The 21,340-nt window shown below is 47.7% G+C and overlaps 1 protein-coding gene across 2 annotated transcripts in view; it reads right to left on the reverse strand.

Annotated features, from left to right (window-relative positions):
• The window catches only part of trpm2 (transient receptor potential cation channel, subfamily M, member 2), a 337,017-nt gene that overhangs the window by 224,393 nt on the left and 91,284 nt on the right, over positions 1–21,340 (reverse strand). For both annotated transcript variants that reach the window (XR_015078103.1, XM_085985384.1), the window contains exon 11: positions 16,270–16,391. Coding sequence is in view for 1 of the 2 variants with exons in the window: in XM_085985384.1 (XP_085841510.1) it covers positions 16,270–16,391 (122 nt within the window). In the remaining variant the exon portion in view is untranslated. The remainder of the gene's footprint in view (positions 1–16,269; positions 16,392–21,340) is intronic.

The raw sequence follows: 21,340 nt of genomic DNA on the forward strand, positions 1-21,340 counted from the left end.
TCACCGCAGGAAAAGTGCAAAAAGGTACACAAGGTGACAGAGAACAGTTCGGATGAACAGAAGACGGATTCAGACTCCAGCAGTAAGGAACTGGGTTGTCTAAGAATACATAATGTGGGTAACACAGCAGACCACCAAACTATCTGGGTCACACTTCAGATAGCAGGAGTCCAAGTGAAAATGGAATTGGACACTGGATCGGCATTGACGGTCATGAATAAGCAAGATTACAAAAGGTTATTTCCACACATTCCCCTAAGGGATACGGAGATTGTATTGAAAACATACACGGGGCAAAGAGTATACCCCATCGCAAAGATAAAGGTAAAGGTGGTCCACAAGGGTAAAGAAAGCCGAGGAATGGACTTATATGTGTTACCTGAGGGAGGTCCACCACTACTGGGACGGGAATGGATCAGGAGAATAAATATGGACTGGCATTCCTTAAAAGCACTAACTGTAGATTCCGGTAAAAAGGACGATGTCAAACCTAAACGATTGTCCAGAATATTGGACGATGCTAAAGAGGTGTTCCAGCAGGGACTGGGAACACTGAAAGGAATTACGGCAAACATCAAGGTTGAAGAACATGCAAACCCGAAATTTTTCAAAGCTAGACCGGTACCTTATGCGATAAGACCTGCTGTGGAAGCTGAGCTGGAGGGACTAGAACGTTCCGGAGTACTGTCAAAGGTGGACTGGAGTGAATGGGCTATGCCCATTGTTCCCGTCATGAAGCGTTCATCGAGTAACAAGCCGGGGGAACCGGGGAAGGTTCGCATCTGTGGCGATTTCAAGATCACTGTTAATCCGGTGCTTCACATGGTGCAATATCCGCTTCCACGGATTCAGGATATCTTCGCTTCGTTGTCTGGCGGGAAACACTTCACCAAGATAGACCTGGCGCAGGCGTACTTACAGATGGAAGTTGATGAAGCGTCACGCCAGTACCTCACGATCAACACGCATAAGGGCTTATATCGGTATAATAGACTGGTTTTTGGAGTGGCATCGGCTCCAGCGATTTGGCAAAGGGCCATGGAGCAGGTATTACAGGGAATTCCAGGCACACAATGCTACCTGGACGACATTCTGATTACAGGAGATGATGATGAGGAACACCTTACAAATTTGGAACAGGTGCTCACCAGATTGAAAGAATATGGACTTCGAGTTAATCGCCAGAAATGTGAGTTCTTTCAGAAGCAAATCTCGTACTGTGGTCACGTCATTGACCAGGAGGGGCTTCACAAGTCACCTGACAAGATCGAAGCTGTTGTGAAGGCTCCCGCTCCGGAAAATGTATCCCAGTTGAGGTCGTTCCTAGGGTTAATTAACTATTACCATAAGTTTCTGCCAAATTTATCCACGGTGCTACACCCGCTGAATGCTCTTTTGCAGAAGGGAGTGCCATGGAAGTGGAGCGAGGACTGTAAGCGGGCCTTTCACAAAAGCAAGGCATTGATCACCTCTAAGGAAGTGTTGGCTCACTTTAACCCAACACTGCCTATTCGTTTAGCTTGTGATGCTTCTCCATATGGTATTGGGGCAGTGCTCTCACATAAGTTGCCAAATGGCTTGGAAAGACCAGTCGCGTTCGCATCCAGATCATTGACCTCCGCTGAGCGCAACTATGCTCAGATAGATAGGGAGGCTCTCAGCCTTGTGTGGGGAGTAAAAAAATTTAATCATTACCTGCAAGGGCAAAAGTTTACGCTGCTGACAGACCACCAGCCGTTGGTTTCCATTTTTAACCCTAAGAAGGGTGTTTCGGTGATGACAGCGCAGAGGCTCCAGAGATGGTCCCTTTTCCTTGGGGCACATCAATATCAGGTTGAATTCAAAGGTACAAAGCAACATGGTAATGCTGATGGGCTGTCGCGCCTGCCACTACCTACAGCGGAAGAGGCACTGACGGTTGACCCTGTTGAGTTATTTCACTCGACCATCATCGAATGTTTACCAGTCACCAATGCAAGTATTGAGAGAGAAACCAGGAACGACCCGACACTGTCTCGGGTCTACGAATTGACAGTGAAGGGATGGCCAGCTCATGGTGAACCACTGTTACCGGCATTCTCAGCCAGACGAGAACAGCTGTCCGCCTGTCAAGGAACATTGATGTATGGAACAAGGGTGATTATTCCTCCTAAATTAAGGGAGAGAGTTCTAAAGGAACTGCATGAAGGTCATCTGGGGGGAGTCAAGATGAAAAGCCTTGTTAGGGCTTATGTGTGGTGGCCAGGTATCGACCAACAAATAGAGGATCTGACTAAAAGCTGCTCAGGATGCCAAAAAGTTCAAAATGCACCTCCAATTGCACCGCTGCATCCATGGGAATGGCCTTCAACCCCATGGCAACGTGTACATATTGACTTCGCAGGTCCATTCATGGACTCCATGTTTTTAATTGCGGTAGACGCACATTCTAAATGGCCAGAAGTGATTAAGATGGCGACCACTACCTCGGAAAAGACGATCGCAGTTCTAAGAACGATATTCGCAAGAAATGGATTGCCAGAACAAATATGTTCAGACAACGGACCGCAGTTCGTGTCAGAAGAATTCCAGAAATTCATGAAGAAGAATGGGGTGAAACATTATACCTCTGCCCCATATCATCCGGCTACAAATGGGTTGGCCGAGAGATTTGTACAAACGTTCAAAAAGGCGATAAAGGCCATGAGCGAAGACCAGATTCCACTACAACACAAGGTGGACAATTTCTTAATGGCATATCGAAACGCCACTCATGCAGTGACAAATCAAAGCCCTGCCATGATGTTCTATAACAGGAGGTTGCGGTCCAGGTTGGACTTGTTAAAACCAAATGTGCGGAGGGAAGTCGAAAACAAACAGTTCCAGCATATAAATAACAAGACCACTCAGAGTTTCGAAATAGGACAACCAGTGTTAGCCCGGGACTATAAGAATGAGAAATGGCAATCTGGAACAATTCGTGCCAGACAAGGACCCCTGATGTACACGGTGGATATTGGTGAAAACGTAATACGACGTCATGCTGACCAACTTGTAGAATCGAGAACAAGGGTCGAACCCATGACTACGACAGAGACACCAGTGGAAGAAGTTAGTGAACCTGAAGCATCTACCTCAGACGCCAATGTACCTGATGATGTCCAATCCATAAGAGATCAACTAGATGTGTCACCCCAGCAACGAGAATCAGAGACCCCTGAAAGGCGTTATCCAACTCGGATCAGGAGGCCTCCTCAGAGACTGAATCTTTGAACAGTTTTGCATGAAGTTGTATATATGTTATCCATGTTATGTTTAAATTGGGATGTACACTGTTAAGCTAAAAAGGGAGGAATTGTGGTGTATGTAACCTGTACCACCTTAAGAGACTACCTTAAGAGATGGACTACTTTCTCTTGGCTACTGTATATTGTAGTACCGGTGGTGACCACACCGGTATATAAACTCTGTGTAGTAATTTGCTAAGCAGTTCAGCCCTGACCTTCGATTAGTAAAGGCCTGTTTAAGTTATTCTTGTTGTCTGTGTCCAGTGATTTAGAATAAGCATATCTGGGACACTCAGACTCAACAGGCACCACTCTTCTTAATAAGAAAATAATCAGTACATACAAACTGAGGGAATTTTGAAATTAGCAACTGGAAGCAAGTTAGAAGGTGTGGTAAATTGTAACTAGGATTGTGACAACTGCAGGAGGACAGGAACAGGAGAGCAGGGTGGGCAGGTAGGAGGCAGCTGCAGTTCAAAGTTGAAAAGTGTGAAGCAATACATTTTGGAAGCAAGATTGGGGAAAGATATCACTCGTTAAATGCGTGTAATTTAAATGGAGGACTAGTTGGAGTAGGGATACACAGCTCATTAAAGGTGACAGTGCAGGTAAGAAAGGACAGGAAAAAAGCAAAACAAATCCTTGCTTGTGTACTTGGGAGGAGAAAAATACAAAAACAACGAGATAATGTACAAAACCTTAGTTAGGCTGAGGTTGGGAACCCCGTTTTAAAAGGATATGTAAGCAATGGGGAAGGGGCAGTGTTCCACCGGTCAGTGAGAGATTGTTCCACTGGTCAGTGAGAGAGTGTTCCACTGGTCAGTGAGAGAGTGTTCCACTGGTCAGTGAGAGAGTGTTCCACTGGTCAGTGAGAGAGTGTTCCACTGGTCAGTGAGAGATTGTTCCACTGGTCAGTGAGAGATTGTTCCACTGGTCAGTGAGAGAGTGTTCCACTGGTCAGTGAGAGAGTGTTCCACTGGTCAGTGAGAGTGTGTTCCACTGGTCAGTGAGAGATTGTTCCACTGGTCAGTGAGAGATTGTTCCACTGGTCAGTGAGAGAGTGTTCCACTGGTCAGTGAGAGAGTGTTCCACTGGTCAGTGAGAGTGTGTTCCACTGGTCAGTGAGAGATTGTTCCACTGGTCAGTGAGAGAGTGTTCCACTGGTCAGTGAGAGAGTGTTCCACTGGTCAGTGAGAGTGTGTTCCACTGGTTATTGAGAGATTGTTCCACTGGTCAGTGAGAAATTGTTCCACTGGTCAGTGAGAGAGTGTTCCACTGGTCAGTGAGAGATTGTTCCACTGGTCAGTGAGAGATTGTTCCACTGGTCAGTGAGAGAGTGTTCCACTGGTCAGTGAGAGAGTGTTCCACTGGTCAGTGAGAGTGTGTTCCACTGGTCAGTGAGAGATTGTTCCACTGGTCAGTGAGAAATTGTTCCACTGGTCAGTGAGAGAGTGTTCCACTGGTCAGTGAGAGATTGTTCCACTGGTCAGTGAGAGATTGTTCCACTGGTCAGTGAGAGAGTGTTCCACTGGTCAGTGAGAGATTGTTCCACTGGTCAGTGAGAGATTGTTCCACTGGTCAGTGAGACACTGTTCCACTGGTCAGTGAGAGTGTGTTCCACTGGTCAGTGAAAGATTGTTCCACTGGTCAGTGAGAGATTGTTCCACTGGTCAGTGAGAGAGTGTTCCACTGGTCAGTGAGAGAGTGTTCCACTGGTCAGTGAGATTGTTCCACTGGTCAGTGAGAGCGTGTTCCACTGGTCAGTGAGAGATTGTTCCACTAGTCAGTGAGATTGTTCCACAGGTCAGTGAGATTGTTCCACTGGTCAGTGAAAGCGTGTTCCACTGGTCAGTGAGAGATTGTTACACTGGTCAGTGAGAGTCTTCCACGGGTCAGTGAGAGTGTTCCACCGGGCAGTGAGAGATTGTTCCACCGGGCAGTGAGAGATTGTTCCTCTGGTCAGTGAGAGATTGTTACACTGGTCAGTGAGAGTCTTCCACGGGTCAGTGAGAGTGTTCCACGGGTCAGTGAGATTGTTCCACCGGGCAGTGAGAGATTGTTCCACTGGTCAGTGAGAGAGTGTTCCACTGGTCAGTGAGAGAGTGTTCCGCTGGTCAGTGAGAGATTGTTCCACTGGTCAGTGAGAGTGTTCCACGGGTCAGTGAGTTTGTTCCACCGGGCAGTGAGAGATTGTTCCACTGGTCAGTGAGAGATTGTTACACTGGTCAGTGAGAGTCTTCCACGGGTCAGTGAGATTGTTCCACGGGTCAGTGAGATTGTTCCACCGGGCAGTGAGAGATTGTTCCACTGGTCAGTGAGAGAGTGTTCCACTGGTCAGTGAGAGAGTGTTCCACTGGTCAGTGAGAGATTGTGCCACTGGTCAGTGAGAGATTGTTCCACGGGTCAGTGAGAGTGTTCCACGGGTCAGTGAGTTTGTTCCACCGGTCAGTGAGAGATTGTTCCACTGGTCAGTGAGACAGTGTTCCACTGGTCAGTGAGAGAGTGTTCCACTGGTCAGTGAGAGATTGTTCCACGGGTCAGTGAGAAAGTGTTCCACTGGTCAGTGAGAGTGTTCCACGGGTCAGTGAGATTGTTCCACCGGTCAGTGAGAGATTGTTCCACTGGTCAGTGAGAGTGTTCCACTGGTCAGTGAGATTGTTCCACCGGTCAGTGAGAGATTGTTCCATGGGTCAGTGAGAGAGTGTTCCACTGGTCAGTGAGAGAGTGTTCCACCGGTCAGTGAGAAAGTGTTCCACTGGTCAGTGAGAGTGTTCCACTGGTCAGTGAGAGATTGTTCCACGGGTCAGTGAGACATTGTTCCACTGGTCAGTGAGAGATTGTTCCACTGGTCAGTGAGAGAGTGTTCCACTGGTCAGTGAGATTGTTCCACCGGTCAGTGAGAGATTGTTCCACTGGTCAGTGAGATTGTTCCACTGGTCAGTGAGACATTGTTCCACTGGTCAGTGAGAGTGTTCCACCGGTCAGTGAGAGATTGTTCCACTGGTCAGTGAGATTGTTCCACTGGTCAGTGAGACATTGTTCCACTGGTCAGTGAGAGATTGTTCCACTGGTCGGTGAGAGTGTTCCACCGGTCAGTGAGAGAGTGTTCCACTGGTCAGTGAGAGATTGTTCCACTGGTCAGTGAGAGAGTGTTCCACCGGTCAGTGAGAAAGTGTTCCACTGGTCAGTGAGAGAGTGTTCCACTGGTCAGTGAGAGATTGTTCCACTGGTCAGTGAGAGAGTGTTCCACTGGTCAGTGAGAGATTGTTCCACTGGTCAGTGAGAGATTGTTCCACTGGCCAGTGAGAGAGTGTTCCACTGGTCAGTGAGAGAGTGTTCCACTGGTCAGTGAGAGTGTTCCACTGGTCAGTGAGACATTGTTCCACTGGTCAGTGAGATAGTGTTCCACTGCTCAGTGAAAGATTGTTCCACTGGTCAGTGAGAGATTGTTCCACTGGTCAGTGAGAGATTGTTCCACTAGTCAGTGAGAGATTGTTCCACTGGTCAGTGAGACATTGTTCCACTGGTCAGTGAGAGAGTGTTCCACTGCTCAGTGAAAGATTGTTCCACTGGTCAGTGAGAGATTGTTCCACTGGTCAGTGAGAGATTGTTCCACTAGTCAGTGAGAGATTGTTCCACTGGTCAGTGAGACACTGTTCCACTGGTCAGTGAAAGCGTGTTCCACTGGTCAGTGAGAGATTGTTACACTGGTCAGTGAGAGTGTTCCACGGGTCAGTGAGAGTGTTCCACGGGTCAATGAGAGTGTTCCACGGGTCAGTGAGATTGTTCCACGGGTCAGTGAGATTGTTCCACTGGTCAGTGAGAGATTGTTCCACTGGTCAGTGAGAGAGTGTTCCACTGGTCAGTGGGATTGTTCCACTGGTCAGTGAGAGCGTGTTCCACTGGTCAGTGAGAGACTGTTCCACTGGTCAGTGAGAGAGTGTTCCACTGGTCAGTGAGAGATTGTTCCACTGGTCAGTGAGAGTGTTCCACTGGTCAGTGAGATTGTTCCACCGGTCAGTGAGAGATTGTTCCACCGATCAGTGAGAGAGTGTTCCACTGGTCAGTGAGAGAGTGTTCCACTGGTCAGTGAGATTGTTCCACTGGTCAGTGAGAGATTGTTCCACTGGTCAGTGAGAGTGTTCCACGGGTCAGTGAGATTGTTCCACCGGTCAGTGAGAGAGTGTTCCACCGGTCAGTGAGAAAGTGTTCCACTGGTCAGTGAGAGATTGTTCCACTGCTCAGTGAGACACTGTTCCACTGGTCAGTGAGAGAGTGTTCCACTGGTCAGTGAGAGAGTGTTCCACTGGTCAGTGAGAGATTGTTCCACTGGTCAGTGAGAGATTGTTCCACTGCTCAGTGAGAGATTGTTCCACTGGTCAGTGAGAGATTGTTCCACTGCTCAGTGAGAGATTGTTCCACTGGTCAGTGAGAGATTGTTCCACTGGTCAGTGATTGTTCCACTGGTCAGTGAGAGATTGTTCCACTGGTCAGTGATTGTTCCACTGGTCAGTGAGAGATTGTTCCACTGGTCAGTGAGAGATTGTTTCACTGGTCAGTGAGAGATTGTTCCACTGGTCAGTGATTGTTCCACTGGTCAGTGAGAGATTGTTCCACTGGTCAGTGAGAGATTGTTCCACTGGTCAGTGAGAGATTGTTTCACTGATCAGTGAGAGATTGTTCCACTGGTCAGTGAGAGATTGTTCCACTGGTCAGTGAGAGATTGTTCCACTGGTCAGTGAGAGATTGTTCCACTGGTCAGTGAGAGATTGTTCCACTGGTCAGTGAGAGATTGTTCCACTGGTCAGTGAGAGATTGTTCCACTGGTCAGTGAGAGAGTGTTCCACTGGTCAGTGAGAGAGTGTTCCACTGGTCAGTGAGATTGTTCCACTGGTCAGTGAAAGCGTGTTCCACTGGTCAGTGAGAGATTGTTACACTGGTCAGTGAGAGTGTTCCACGGGTCAGTGAGAGTGTTCCACGGGTCAATGAGAGTGTTCCACGGGTCAGTGAGATTGTTCCACGGGTCAGTGAGATTGTTCCACTGGTCAGTGAGAGATTGTTCCACTGGTCAGTGAGAGATTGTTCCACTGGTCAGTGAGAGAGTGTTCCACTGGTCAGTGAGATTGTTCCACTGGTCAGTGAGAGCGTGTTCCACTGGTCAGTGAGAGACTGTTCCACTGGTCAGTGAGAGATTGTTCCACTGGTCAGTGAGATTGTTCCACTGGTCAGTGAGAGAGTGTTCCACTGGTCAGTGAGAGAGTGTTCCACTGGTCAGTGAGAGATTGTTCCACTGGTCAGTGAGAGAGTGTTCCACTGGTCAGTGAGAGAGTGTTCCACTGGTCAGTGAGAGAGTGTTCCACTGGTCAGTGAGAGAGTGTTCCACTGGTCAGTGATATTGTTCCACTGGTCAGTGAGATTGTTCTACTGGCCAGTGAGAGTGTTCCACTGGTCAGTGAGAGATTGTTCCACTGGTCAGTGAGAGAGTGTTCCACTGGTCAGTGAGATTGTTCCACTGGTCAGTGAGAGAGTGTTCCACTGGTCAGTGAGAGAGTGTTCCACTGGTCAGTGAGAGAGTGTTCCACTGGTCAGTGATATTGTTCCACTGGTCAGGGAGATTGTTCCACTGGTCAGGGAGATTGTTCCACTGGTCAGTGAGAGAGTGTTCCACTGGTCAGTGAGAGAGTGTTCCACTGGTCAATGAGAGAGTGTTCCACTGGTCAGTGAGATTGTTCCACTGGTCAGTGAGATTGTTCCGCTGGTCAGTGAGAGAGTGTTCCACTGGTCAGTGAGAGTGTGTTCCACTGGTCAGTGAGATTGTTCCACTGGTCAGTGAGAGTGTTTTCCACTGGTCAGTGAGATTGTTCCACTGATGAATGAGATAGTGTTCCACTGGTCAGTGGGATTGATCCACTGGTCAGTGAGAGAGTGTTCCACTGGTCAGTGAGAGATTGTTCCACTGGTCAGTGAGAGAGTGTTCCACTGGTCAGTGAGAGAGTGTTCCACTGGTCAGTGGGATTATTCCACTGGTCAGTGAGAGAGTGTTCCACTGGTCAGTGAGATTGTTCCACTGGTCAATGAGAGAGTGTTCCACTGGTCAGTGAGATTGTTCCACTGGTCAGTGAGATTGTTCCACTGGTCAGTGAGAGAGTGTTCCACTGGTCAGTGAGAGAGTGTTCCACTGGTCAGTGAGAGATTGTTCCACTGGTCAGTATGATTATTCCACTGGTCAGTGAGAGAGTGTTCCACTGGTCAGTGAGATTGTTCCACTGGTCAATGAGAGACTGTTCCGCTGGTCAGTGAGATTGATCCACTGGTCAGTGAGAGAGTGTTCCACTGGTCAGTGAGATTGTTCCACTGGTCAGTGAGATTGTTCCACTGGTCAATGAGAGAGTGTTCCACTGGTCAGTGAGATTGATCCACTGGTCAGTGAGAGAGTGTTCCACTGGTCAGTGAGAGAGTGTTCTACTGGTCAGTGAGAGAGTGTGCCACTGCTCAGTGAGAGATTGTTCCACTGGTCAGTGAGAGAGTGTTCCACTGGTCAGTGAGAAAGTGTGCCACTGGTCAGTGAGATTGTTCCACTGGTCAGTGAGAGAGTGTTCCACTGGTCAGTAAGAGAGTGTTCTGTTATGTATTGTGTTTTCTCCTCCCACCTGTGGTGGCGCTGTCACTGGAGATAAATGGTTGGGTGTTCTCTTGGTTAAGTTTAGCTCTCTTTGTTCGGAACTCTCCAGAACTTCCCTTTCCCTTCGAATAAAGCACTTCATGTTTGAATCTCTGAGTTCTGAGTTCTAATTGTGTCTAGGTAAAAAGGTACCTACACAATAAAGTGGCGACGAGGAGCAGATGAATCTGCGTACGTTACGGGTGCAGTGAATAAACAGAAATTTAAATTTGAATCGTGAGATGGCTACTATATTAGGAAACATTGGTGATTTTGATGAAAATGTGGAGCAATGGAGCGCTTATACGTAACGTTTTGACTATTTTGTCTTGGCGAATTCGGTGGCAAACGAAAAGGTCGTGCCTACCTTTTTGAGTGTAATGGGGCCAAAGACATTCAATTTACTTCGCAGCCTTGTGCAGCCAGATAAGCCAGGAACTAAAACATATAAGCAACTAGTGGAAATTCTCGGAGCACATTTTTCACCAAAACCTCTGGTTATTGCTCAGAGATTTAGGTTTCACAAACGAAATCAAGAGGAGGGGGAATCAGTGACGATGTTTATTGCTGCTTTAAAAAGGTTGTCGGAACACTGCCAGTTCAAGGAGGTGCTGAATGACACCATTAGAGACAGACTTGTGTGTGGTCTGCAAAGTGCAGCCACACAGAAGCGCCTTCTTACTGAGGACAACCTTACTCTTGAAAAGGCCATTGAAGTTAGTGTCTCCATGGAGATGGCGGAAAAGGAGGCTCACCAGTTGAGTTCAACAGAGAGAGTTCACAAGGTGTCGTCTGAGCCTAAAGGTGCGCGGAACGGTACATGTTACCGTTGTGGGAAAATGGGCCATCACGCTAATGACTGCTGATGTACGGAGCTGGAATGCCAAAATTGTGGCAAAAAGGATCACATTGAATGTGCCTGTAGAGGTAAAAAAAGAACAGACAGAGCTGGGAAGCATGGAAGCAAAATGTCTGTATTTGGACAAGAGAGGAAAAAGAGTGTTCATTCAGTGCAGTATGATGGACCAAGCAAAACAGAGGGGAGCGACACCTCTGAGGAGGAAGAGGTGCACATACTGACGGTTGCAGGTGGTTCAAATGGCTACTGGGTGTCACTACTGGTGGAGGGACAATCAGTGCGGATGGAGGTGGACACAGGCGTGGCTGTGTCCCTTGTTTCAGACACTGTCTACAACAAAATGCTAAAGCATCTTACCCTTCAGCCAACAAACATTGCGCTAAAGACGTATACCGGCGAACCTGTGGCCATGAGAGGTGCCATTGAGGTGACAGTTAAATTGAACAGACAGACAGCAAAACTGCCACTATATGTGGTAAAGGGAAATTACCCATCGCTACTGGGACGTGCGTGGCTAGAGAAAATCACGCTGGATTGGCCTGCAGTCCGCATGATGTCAAAAGGGGAGTCAGGTCTGACTGCAGTTTTAAACAAACATGCAGAACTCTTCAATGGGGAACTTGGGAGCATGAAAAAGATCAGCGTGAGACTGGACATTAAACCTGACAGCAAGCCGAAGTTTCATAAAGCCCGACCTGTACCCTATGCAATTAGGCCAAAAGTTGAGGCTAACTTGGAGGCCTTAGTCGAGAATGGAGTCCTGGAGCCTGTGAGCATGAGCAAATGGGCCACACCCACTGTTCCTGTCCTGAAAAAGGATGGATCGGTTCGAATCTGCGGGGATTTTAAAGTGACTATTAACCCGGTGCTGTCTGCGGAACAGTACCTTCTTCCCCTCATTGATGGTCTTTTTACGGGCCTGGCCGGAGGGCAAAAGTTCAGCAAAATAGACTTATGCCAGGCTTATCTACAAATGCATGTCGATGACAAATCAAAGGAGCTGATGACAATTGTGACACACAAGGGGCTATACAGGTACTGCCGCCTTCTGTTTGGAATTACGTTAGCCCCTGCTCTATTCCAAAGGGCAATGGATCAGATTTTGAGTGGACTGCCAGGAGTCCAGTGCTACCTGGACGACATCCTTGTCACTGGGACAAATGAGGAGGATCATCTTCTGAACTTGGATGCGACAGTACAACGACTGAAAGAGTACGGACTCAGAGTTCGTAAAGACAAATGTGAATTCTTTCAGTCTTCAGTTGAGTACCTGCGGCATGTGATTGACGCTACCGGCCTGCATAAGGCGCCGTCAAAGGTCAAGGCGATCGTGGAGGCCCCAGCACCCCAGAATGTGAGCCAGTTACGCTCATTTCTGGGGCTACTTAACTACTATGGGAAGTTTATTCCAGACTTAGCAACATTGCTGAAGCCATTACATCAGTTGCTATGTCAAGGCAAAACATGGAAATGGACTGAACTGTGCAACGAAGCTTTTGCCCAAGCAAAGAAAGCATTGCTGAAATCGGAGGTCCTGACACACTTCGACCCAAAGCTACCCATGCAGCTAGCATGTGATGCATCACCATATGGTGTGGGAGCAGTCATATCCCACATCATGCCTTCGGGTGAAGAGAAACCCATCGCCTTCGCATCACGCACCTTGAACAAGGCCGAGAGTAACTATGCGCAGATCGAGCGCGAGGCCTTGGGAATCGTTTTTGGAATTCGAAAATTTCATCAGTACCTGTTTGGGAGAAGGTTCACACTCCTGATGGACCACTGTCCATTGACTTCAATCTTCGGGCCCCACACCGGAATTCCGTCTCTCGCTGCAAGCAGGATGCAAAGGTGAGCTTTACTGTTGTAAGGACACACATACGACATCAAATATCGCAAATCAGACTTGCACAGCAACGCAGACGGTCTCTCAAGGCTACCCTTGCCTGTTACTCCCCCAGAGCCTCGTCAGATAGACATCTTCTACTTTAGACAAGTGGAGGGAGCACCTGTCACTGCAGTTCAGGCGCGAAGGTACACCCGCAATGATCCAGTCCTGTCTGAGGTAATGGACGATGTCATTCAAGGGAGAGCTATAGGAGATTCTCCTAGTTTGAAACCTTACGTTTCAAAAAGAAATGAGCTCTCCGTCCAGGCAGGTTGTCTTCTTTGGGGACACCGTGTCATCATTCCGCCACCTCTGAGGGAACCTATACTGCAACAACTTCATACAGGCCACAGTGGGATGGTTTGGATGAAGGAAATGGCAAGAAGCTACTTCTGGTGGCCAGGTCTCGATGGGAATATTGAGGAGAAAGCCAAAACATGTTCCCCATGTCAAAGGGTCCGGAATGTTCCACAGCTGGCAACCCTACACCCCTGGGATTGGCCTGAAGAAGTGTGGCAGTGAGTACATGTGGACTTCGCCGGTCCTTTCTAAGAGAAGATGTTTATGGTGGTTGTGGGCGCTCGTAGCAAGTGGCCGGAGGTCGCTGTGATGAGGTCTACCACGGCAGAGAAAACAATTGGGAAACTTGGTGAGATGTTCAGCCGTTATGGCTCACCGGAACAACTTGTAAGTGACAACGGTCCACAATTTGTATCACAGGAGTTTGCAAACTTCCTGCATGTGAATGGTGTCCAACACATCAGGTCTGCGCCCTATCATCCCTCTACTAACGGCCTGGCAGAAAGGTTCGTGCAAACTTTGAAGCACACTTTGAAGGCATCGCAAGGTCAGTGCTCAATCCACCAACGTCTGAACAGCTTCCTGTTGTCCTACAGGAACGAGCCGCATGACACAACCAAAACTTCCCCCGCTTCGCTCATGATGAAGAGGCAGTTGCGGACAAGTTTTGACTTACTCAAACCTCCAAGGGCAGAGCAGGTTGTCCATCGTCAACAACAAGCTCAAGTTGAAAAGAGAGAGAAAAGAGCCAAGGAGAGACGGTTTCATCCGGGAGAGCACGTCCTAGCTCGAAACTACAACAGTGGACCAAAATGGGTTTCTGCTATGGTGATCGCGCAGATGGGCCCTGTGTCTTACATGGTTGAGACTGCTGAGGACGTCGTCTTGAGAAGACACACAGATCAACTGTTGCTAGGAGCAGAGAAAGCCACAGAGGCTCCAATGGCTGGTTGGCCTGAACTGTTTCCGGATGATACCGCAAACCAGCATCCTTTGCCACAGTGCTCTTCTCCAAAACAGGAAGTCAAAGAGACTGTTCCAACTGTGCAAACTCCTGACTTTCGACTGACACAGGCACCTTCTCCATCTAGGCCTGTGTCAATGCCTACTGCTGTGCAAGCCAGTGATGACCGCCGGTATCCTGTCAGAGAGCGGCGGCCTCCAAGACGCTTGGATCTGTAGGCTTAGTGGCTTACCCACAAGACTGGGGCAGAATAAACCCCAGGGTAAAGTCAGGGGTTGAGGCAGTCTACCTGTACCCTAGGTTAGTTGAGTGCATTGAAAAACTTACCTGTTGAGGAATAATGTGGACCTTCCATTTAAGAGGGGAGGAATATGTTATGTATTGTGTGTTCTCCTCTCACCTGTGGTGGCGCTGTCACAGGAGACAAATGGTTGGGTGTTCTCTTGGTTAAGTTTAGCTCTCTTTGTTCAGAACTCTCCAGAACTTCCCTTTCCCTTCGAATAAAGCACTTCATGTTTGAATCTCTGAGTTCTGAGTTCTAATTGTGTCTAGGTAAAAAGGTACTGACACAATATGTTCCACTGGTCAGTGAGATTGTTCCACTGGTCAGTGAGAGTGTTCCACTGGTCAGTGAGAGAGTGTTCCACTGGTCAGTGAGAGAGTGTTCCACTGGTCAGTGAGATAGTGTTCCACTGGTCAGTGAGAGAGTGTTCCACTGGTCAGTGAGAGTGTTCCACTGGTCAGTGAGATTGTTCCACTGGTCAGTGAGATTGTTCCACTGGTCAGTGTGAGAATGTTCCACTGGTCAGTGAGAGAGTGTTCCAGTGGTCAGTGAGTTTGTTCCACTGGTCAGTGAAAGATTGTTCCACTGGTCAGTGAGAGACTGTTCCACTGGTCAGTGAGAGATTGTTCCACTGGTCAGTGAGAGATTGTTCCACTGGTCAGTGAGAGAGTGTTCCACTGGACAGTGAGAGAGTGTTCCACTGGACAGTGAGAGAGTGTTCCACTGGTCAGTGAGAGAGTGTTCCACTGGACAGTGAGATTGTTCCACTGGTCAGTGAGAGTGTGTTCCACTGGTCAGTGAGTGTTCCACTGGTCAGTGAGAGAGTGTTCCACTGGTCAGTGAGAGAATGTTCCACTGGTCAGTGTGATTGTTCCACTGGTCAGTGAGAGAGTGTTTCACTGGTCAGTGAGAGAGCGTTCCACTGGTCAGTGAGAGAGTGTTCCACTGGTCAGTGAGATTGTTCCACTGGTCAGTGAGAGAGTGTTCCACTGGTCAGTGATATTGTTCCACTGGTCAGTGAGATTATTCCACTGGTCAGTGAGAGATTGTTCCACTGGTCAGTGAGAGTGTTCCACTGGTCAGTGAGAGAGTGTTCCACTGGTCAGTGAGAGAGTGTTCCACTTGTCAGTGAGATTATTCCACTGGTCAGTGAGAGAGTGTTCCACTTGTCAGTGAGATTGTTCCACTGGTCAGTGAGATTGTTCCACTGGTCGGTGAGAGAGTGTTCCACTGGTCAGTGAGATGCTAACAAGAAGCACAGGTTTAAGGCAGAGGTTAGAAAAGTTTTCTGTACAAAGCGGTAAGTAGGATGGCGGAATTCTCTGCCATAATCTGTGGGTGAAACAGGGACCATCAATAGTTCTAAAAAGGAATCAGAGAGAGGTTTGAGGAAGATGATAGTGAAATATAAATAGAACTCAGCAGGAGAATGGGACTAGACTGGGTGGGACATTAAAGGGTGTGGGGAGTGAGCAGGAGAGTGGGATTAGAGTGGTTGGGATATTAAAGGCTACAGGGAGTGAGCAGGAGTGTGGGACTAGATTGAGTGGGTTATTAAAAGTTATGGGGACTGAGGGGGAGAGTGGGATTAGACTGGGTGGGATATTAAAGGGTATGGGGAGTGAGCAGGAGAGTGGGATTAGACTGGGTGGGATATTAAAGGGTACGGGGAATGAGCAGGAGAGTGAGATTAGAATGGGTGGGATATTAAAGGGTATGGGGAGTGAGCAGGAGAGTGGGATTAGACTGAGTGGGATATTAAAGGGTGTGGGGACTGATTTCTGTGTTCCAAGACTCTCTTGCTGCTAAGAAATGAATTCCAGTTGCTGATGACATTAGGTTGTGAATAAGAACAGCATCTGCCAGTTGCATTATGCCGCAGCTCCAGATCTGAAGGAGCCAACAGGAGATTACACATTTTCTTACTCTTTTTCCATATTTTCTAAGGCACTATTGGTTTTGCTTCTCGAGACAGGAAAACTTCGCCAAAGAGGGAATCTCATCCATAAAAAAAATACAAACACAGCCCACAAACGAGTCAGTCTCACCTTCCACTGTTTGTCATCAGTAAAAATGTTGCTCTTGGCAATGTCCACCCTGTTCCAGGCCACAGCCAGCTTCAGTTGATGGTCCAGGGTCTCCTGCCCTTGGTGCCCTCGGGAACTCGAGGCTGAACCATAATAAGAAAGGAAAACATTTTTTTTTTAAATGCTTGTGACTGATGCCAGCACTAACCGCGCTGTTGATTGGCTGCACGCATTAGTGGGGGAGGCAAAATCGTGAGCTAGCCTGCACCTCTTAAAGGGGAGGTGCATTGCGGCTGGAGCAGGTGCTGGAAGTCATTCTACAACTGAACCTGACCTGGGAAACAGTGAAGAATGGCACAACATGGGACAGAAAGGGCTGCAAGGCTTTCCAACACTGCACTGGAGGTCTTGGTGGAGGAGCTGGAAAGGAGCAGAGCTGTGCCAGGAAGCCCTCCAGACACACGCTCAGAAGGCACTGGGAGCAAATAGCCGTGGCAGTCAATGCCAGGAGTCAAGTCCCGAGGACCTGGAGACAGTCCCGCAAGAAGTCGAATGACCTCACATGAGTGGTCAAGGTCAGCGAATGCATCTTCAAATGCCATATCCCACCATCTACCATTAACCTGAGCCATTGCTTAATATACCACACCCCCATCACTCACCTACCAACAATCTCTATCAATCAAGACTCATACCTAAATTCCTAGCTTCACCTGATCCTCACGACTTAGCACTGCTGCAAGCCTCACACCCACATCTCACAGCTTACACACACTGCCAGCTATTCAACCATGACAGCCACATCACCCAAGCAGGTTACACGACACTCACTTACACACTTCCCTCTCTCTTGCAGGAGAAGGTAGCGCACGACCGGAGGCAGGAGGAATGAACCAGAGTGGGTAAGCGTGCCTGCATCTCCTAACCACCATGAAGGAGACGGAGCAGGCCATTATTGGAATGGCCATTGCCGAGGCATTGGCCAGCGGCAGGGCTGAAACCATTGAAGATGACGGTATCCTCATACCTAATCCTCCTTCTCATATCCCACTTCCCCCTCATTCCACAATCTCTTCTGATTTACAAGCTGCAGATGGCGTAAGCTTGCAGCTCTTGCTTTCCCCCATCCGCTCACCACAACATTACCCTGGTGCCTTTCTCATTTCACCTTAAACATTCACTCCCTCCACCACCAGTGCACCATGTCTGCAGTGTGTACCATCTACAACATGCATTGCAGCAACTCGCCATGGTGACCTCAACCACCTAGAAAAACAAGGGCAGCAGGCACATGGGAACACTACCACCTCCAAGTTCCCCTCCAAGTCACACACCATCCTGACTTGGAAATATATCGCAGTGCCACCCAGCTGGATAATGGAGGGGAGGCGTTGGAGGACACCTCCCCATGACATTCAATGGCATTACCACCATCAACATCCTGAACCAGCCACATAAATACTGTGGCAACAAGAGCAGGCCAGAGGCTGAGAATTCTGCAGCGAGTGTCTCACCTCCTGACTCCCCAAAGCCTTTCCACCATCTACAAGGCACAAGTATAGTCTATAGGCCTCCGAACAGTTGCAACTCTGTTGGACGGAGTATCAATCAGGAAATAGTTGAGGCTTGTAATAAGGGAACATCTATAATTATGGGGGATTTTAACTATCATATTAATTGGACAAATCAAATTGGGCAGGGCTGCCTTGAGGATGAGTTCATTGAGTGTATTAGGGATGGGTTTCTTGAGCAGTATGTAACTGAACCGACCAGGGGGCAAGCAACCTTAGATCTGGTCCTGTGTAACGAGACAGGATTAATTAAAAATGTCCTAGTAAAGGATCCCCTTGGAATGAGTGACCATAACATGGTTGAATTCCATATTCAATTAGAGGGTGAGAAGGTTGGATCTCAAACAAGCGTGCTAAGCTTGAATAAAGGAGACTATGAAGGTATGAGAGCGGAATTGAGTAGAGTGGATTGGGAAAATAGATTAAAGGGTAAGACGATACATGATCAGTGGTGTACATTTAAGGAGTTATTTTACAACTTCCAAAAAATATATATTCCACTGAGAAGAAAAGGGTGTAAAAGAAAAGACAGCCATCCGTGGCTAAGTAAAGAAATTAAGGATAGTATTCAACTAAAAACAAGGGCATATAAGGTAGCCAAATCTAGTGGGAGGATAGAGGATTGGGAAAACTTTAAAAGACAGCAAAAAATAACAAAAAGATTGATTAAGAAAGGGAAGATAGATTATGAAAGTAAATTAGCAAAAAATATAAAAACAGATAGTAAGAGTTTTTATAGTTATATAAAAAGAAAAAGGGTGGCTAAAGTAAATGTTGGTCCCTTAGAGGATGAGACCGGGAAATTAATGGTGGGAAATATGGAGATGGCAAAAACACTGAATGAATATTTTGTATCAGTCTTTACAGTAGAGGACACTAAGAATATCCCAACACTGGACAAACAGGGGGCTATAGGGGGGAGGAGCTAAACACGATCAAAATCACTAAGGAAGTGGTACTCGGTAAAATAATGGGACTCAAGGCGGATAAATCACCTGGACCTGATGGCTTACATCCTAGGGTCTTGAGGGAAGTGGCGGTAGGGATTGTGGATGCATTGGTAATAATTTTCCAAAACTCCCTGGACTCAGCAAAGGTCCCGGCAGACTGGAAAACTGCTAATGTAACACCCTTATTTAAAAAGGGCAGTAGACAGAAGGCTGGAAACTATAGACCGGTTAGCCTAACATCTGTGGTAGGTAAAATTTTGGAGTCCATTATTAAGGAGACAGTAACAGGACATTTGGATAATCATAATTTAATAGGACAAAGTCAGCATGGTTTTATGAAGGGGAAGTCATGTTTGACAAATTTGCTGGAGTTCTTTGAGGAAGTAACATATAGGGTGGATAAAGGGGAACCAGTGGACGTAGTGTATTTAGACTTCCAAAAGGCATTTGACAAGGTGCCACACAAAAGATTATTGCTTAAGATAAAAAATCACGGGATTGGGGGTAATATTCTGGCATGGATAGAGGATTGGCTATCTAACAGAAGGCAGAGAGTTGGGATAAATGGTTCATTCTCAGACTGGCAATCAGTAACTAGTGGTGTTCCGCAGGGGTCAGTGCTGGGTCCCCAACTCTTTACAATCTATATTAACGATTTGGAGGAGGGGACCGAGTGTAACATATCAAAGTTTGCAGATGATACTAAGATGGGAGGGAAAGTAGTGAGTGAGGAGGACATAAAAAACCTGCAAGGGGACATAGACAGGCTAAGTAAGTAGGCAGAGATTTGGCAGATGGAATACAATACTGGATAGTGTGAGGTTATGCACTTTGGCAGGAAAAATCGTAGAGCAAGTTATTATCTTAATGGCAAGAAACTGGAAAGTACTGAAGTACAAAGGGATCTGGGGGTCCTGGTGCACGAAACTCAAAAGGTTAGTATGCAGGTGCAGCAAGTGATTAAGAAGGCCAATGGAATGTTGGCTTTCATTGCTAGGGGGATAGAATATAAAAATAGGGAGGTATTGCTTCAGTTGTACAAGTTATTGGTGAGACCACACCTGGAATACTGCATACAGTTTTGGTGTCCATACTTAAGAAAAGACACACTTGCTCTCGAGTCAGTACAAAGAAGGTTCACTCGGTTAATCCCGGGGAAGAGGGGATGGACATATGAGGAGAGGTTGAGTAGATTGGGACTCTACTCATTGGAGTTCAGAAGAATGAGAGGCGATCTTATTGAAACATATAAGATTGTGAAGGGGTTGGATCGGGTGGATGCAGGGAGGATGTTCCCGATGATGGGTGAAACTAGACCTAGGGGGCATAGTCTTAGAATAAGGAGCTGCTCTTTCAAAACTGAGATGAGGAGGAACTACTTCACTCAGAGGGTGGTAGGTCCATGGAATATGCTGCCCCATAAAGCTGTAGAAGCTACATCATTATATAAATTTAAAACAGAAATAGACAGTTTCCTAGAAGTAAAGGGAATTAAGGGTTACGGGGAGCGGGCAGGAATTTGGACATGAATCTAGGTTCGGATCGGACATGGCCCTGTGGGTAGCGGAGCGGGCCCAGGGGCCGTGTAGCCTGATCCTGCTCCTATTTCGTGTGTCTAATTCTGTTAGATTCAGGAGATGGTTCTGTGATAGTAGATTGGCGGTTAGGATCAGGTCAGCCATGATCTTATTGAATGGCGGAGCAGGCTCGAGGGGCCGATTGGCCTACTCCTGCTCCTATTTCTTATGTTCTTATGTTCTTATTAAGTAAGGAGTGTGATGGAATGCTCTCCACTTGCCTGGATGAGTGCAGCTCCAACAACACTCAAGAAGCTCGACACCATCCAGGACAAAGCAGCTCACTTGATTGGCACTCCATCCACCAACTTAAACATTCACTCCCTCCACCACTGGTGTACAGTGGCTGCAGTGTGTACCATCTACAAGATGTACTGCAGCATCTCCGAAACCCACGACCTCCACCACCTAGAAGGACAAGGGCAGCAGGCGCATGGGAACACCATCACCTCCAAGTTCCCCTCCAAGTCACACACCATCCTGACTTGGAAGTATATCGCTGATCCTTCATCATCGCTGGGTCAAAATCCTGGAACTCCCTCTCTAACAGCACTATGGGAGTACCTTCACCACACGGGCTGCAGCGGTTCAAGAAGGCGGCTCACCACCACCTTCTCAAGGGCAATTAGGGATGGGCAATAAATGCTGACCTTGCCAGTGATGCCCACATGCCATGAATTAATTAAAAAAAGCTAAAGATACCCAAGAACTGCAACCTGGCCAGGCAGTGGTGGAAGAGCAATAAGACAGCGATGATGAAGAAGCACCATCACTCGATTTAACATTCAGAGCCATCAGCTCAGATTACTGACATTGCGTATAATTTAAAGGATATGATAGAGGCGGGATTTGCACATGGTGAGACACCAGGCACAAGAGGCCTGCAGTCATGGAAGGGTGCAAGGGTAGCACAGGTGCCAGCTCCCCAGAGGGCAAGGTCACACATGGGATCTGCTGCAGAGGACTCAGATGAGGGCTTCGATAGGGCAGCCTA

The sequence above is a fragment of the Somniosus microcephalus genome, chromosome 4, assembly GCF_052327205.1.
Source record: "Somniosus microcephalus isolate GS21.2 chromosome 4, FLI_Smic_1.0, whole genome shotgun sequence".
NCBI classification, from domain to species: Eukaryota; Metazoa; Chordata; class Chondrichthyes; order Squaliformes; family Somniosidae; genus Somniosus; species Somniosus microcephalus.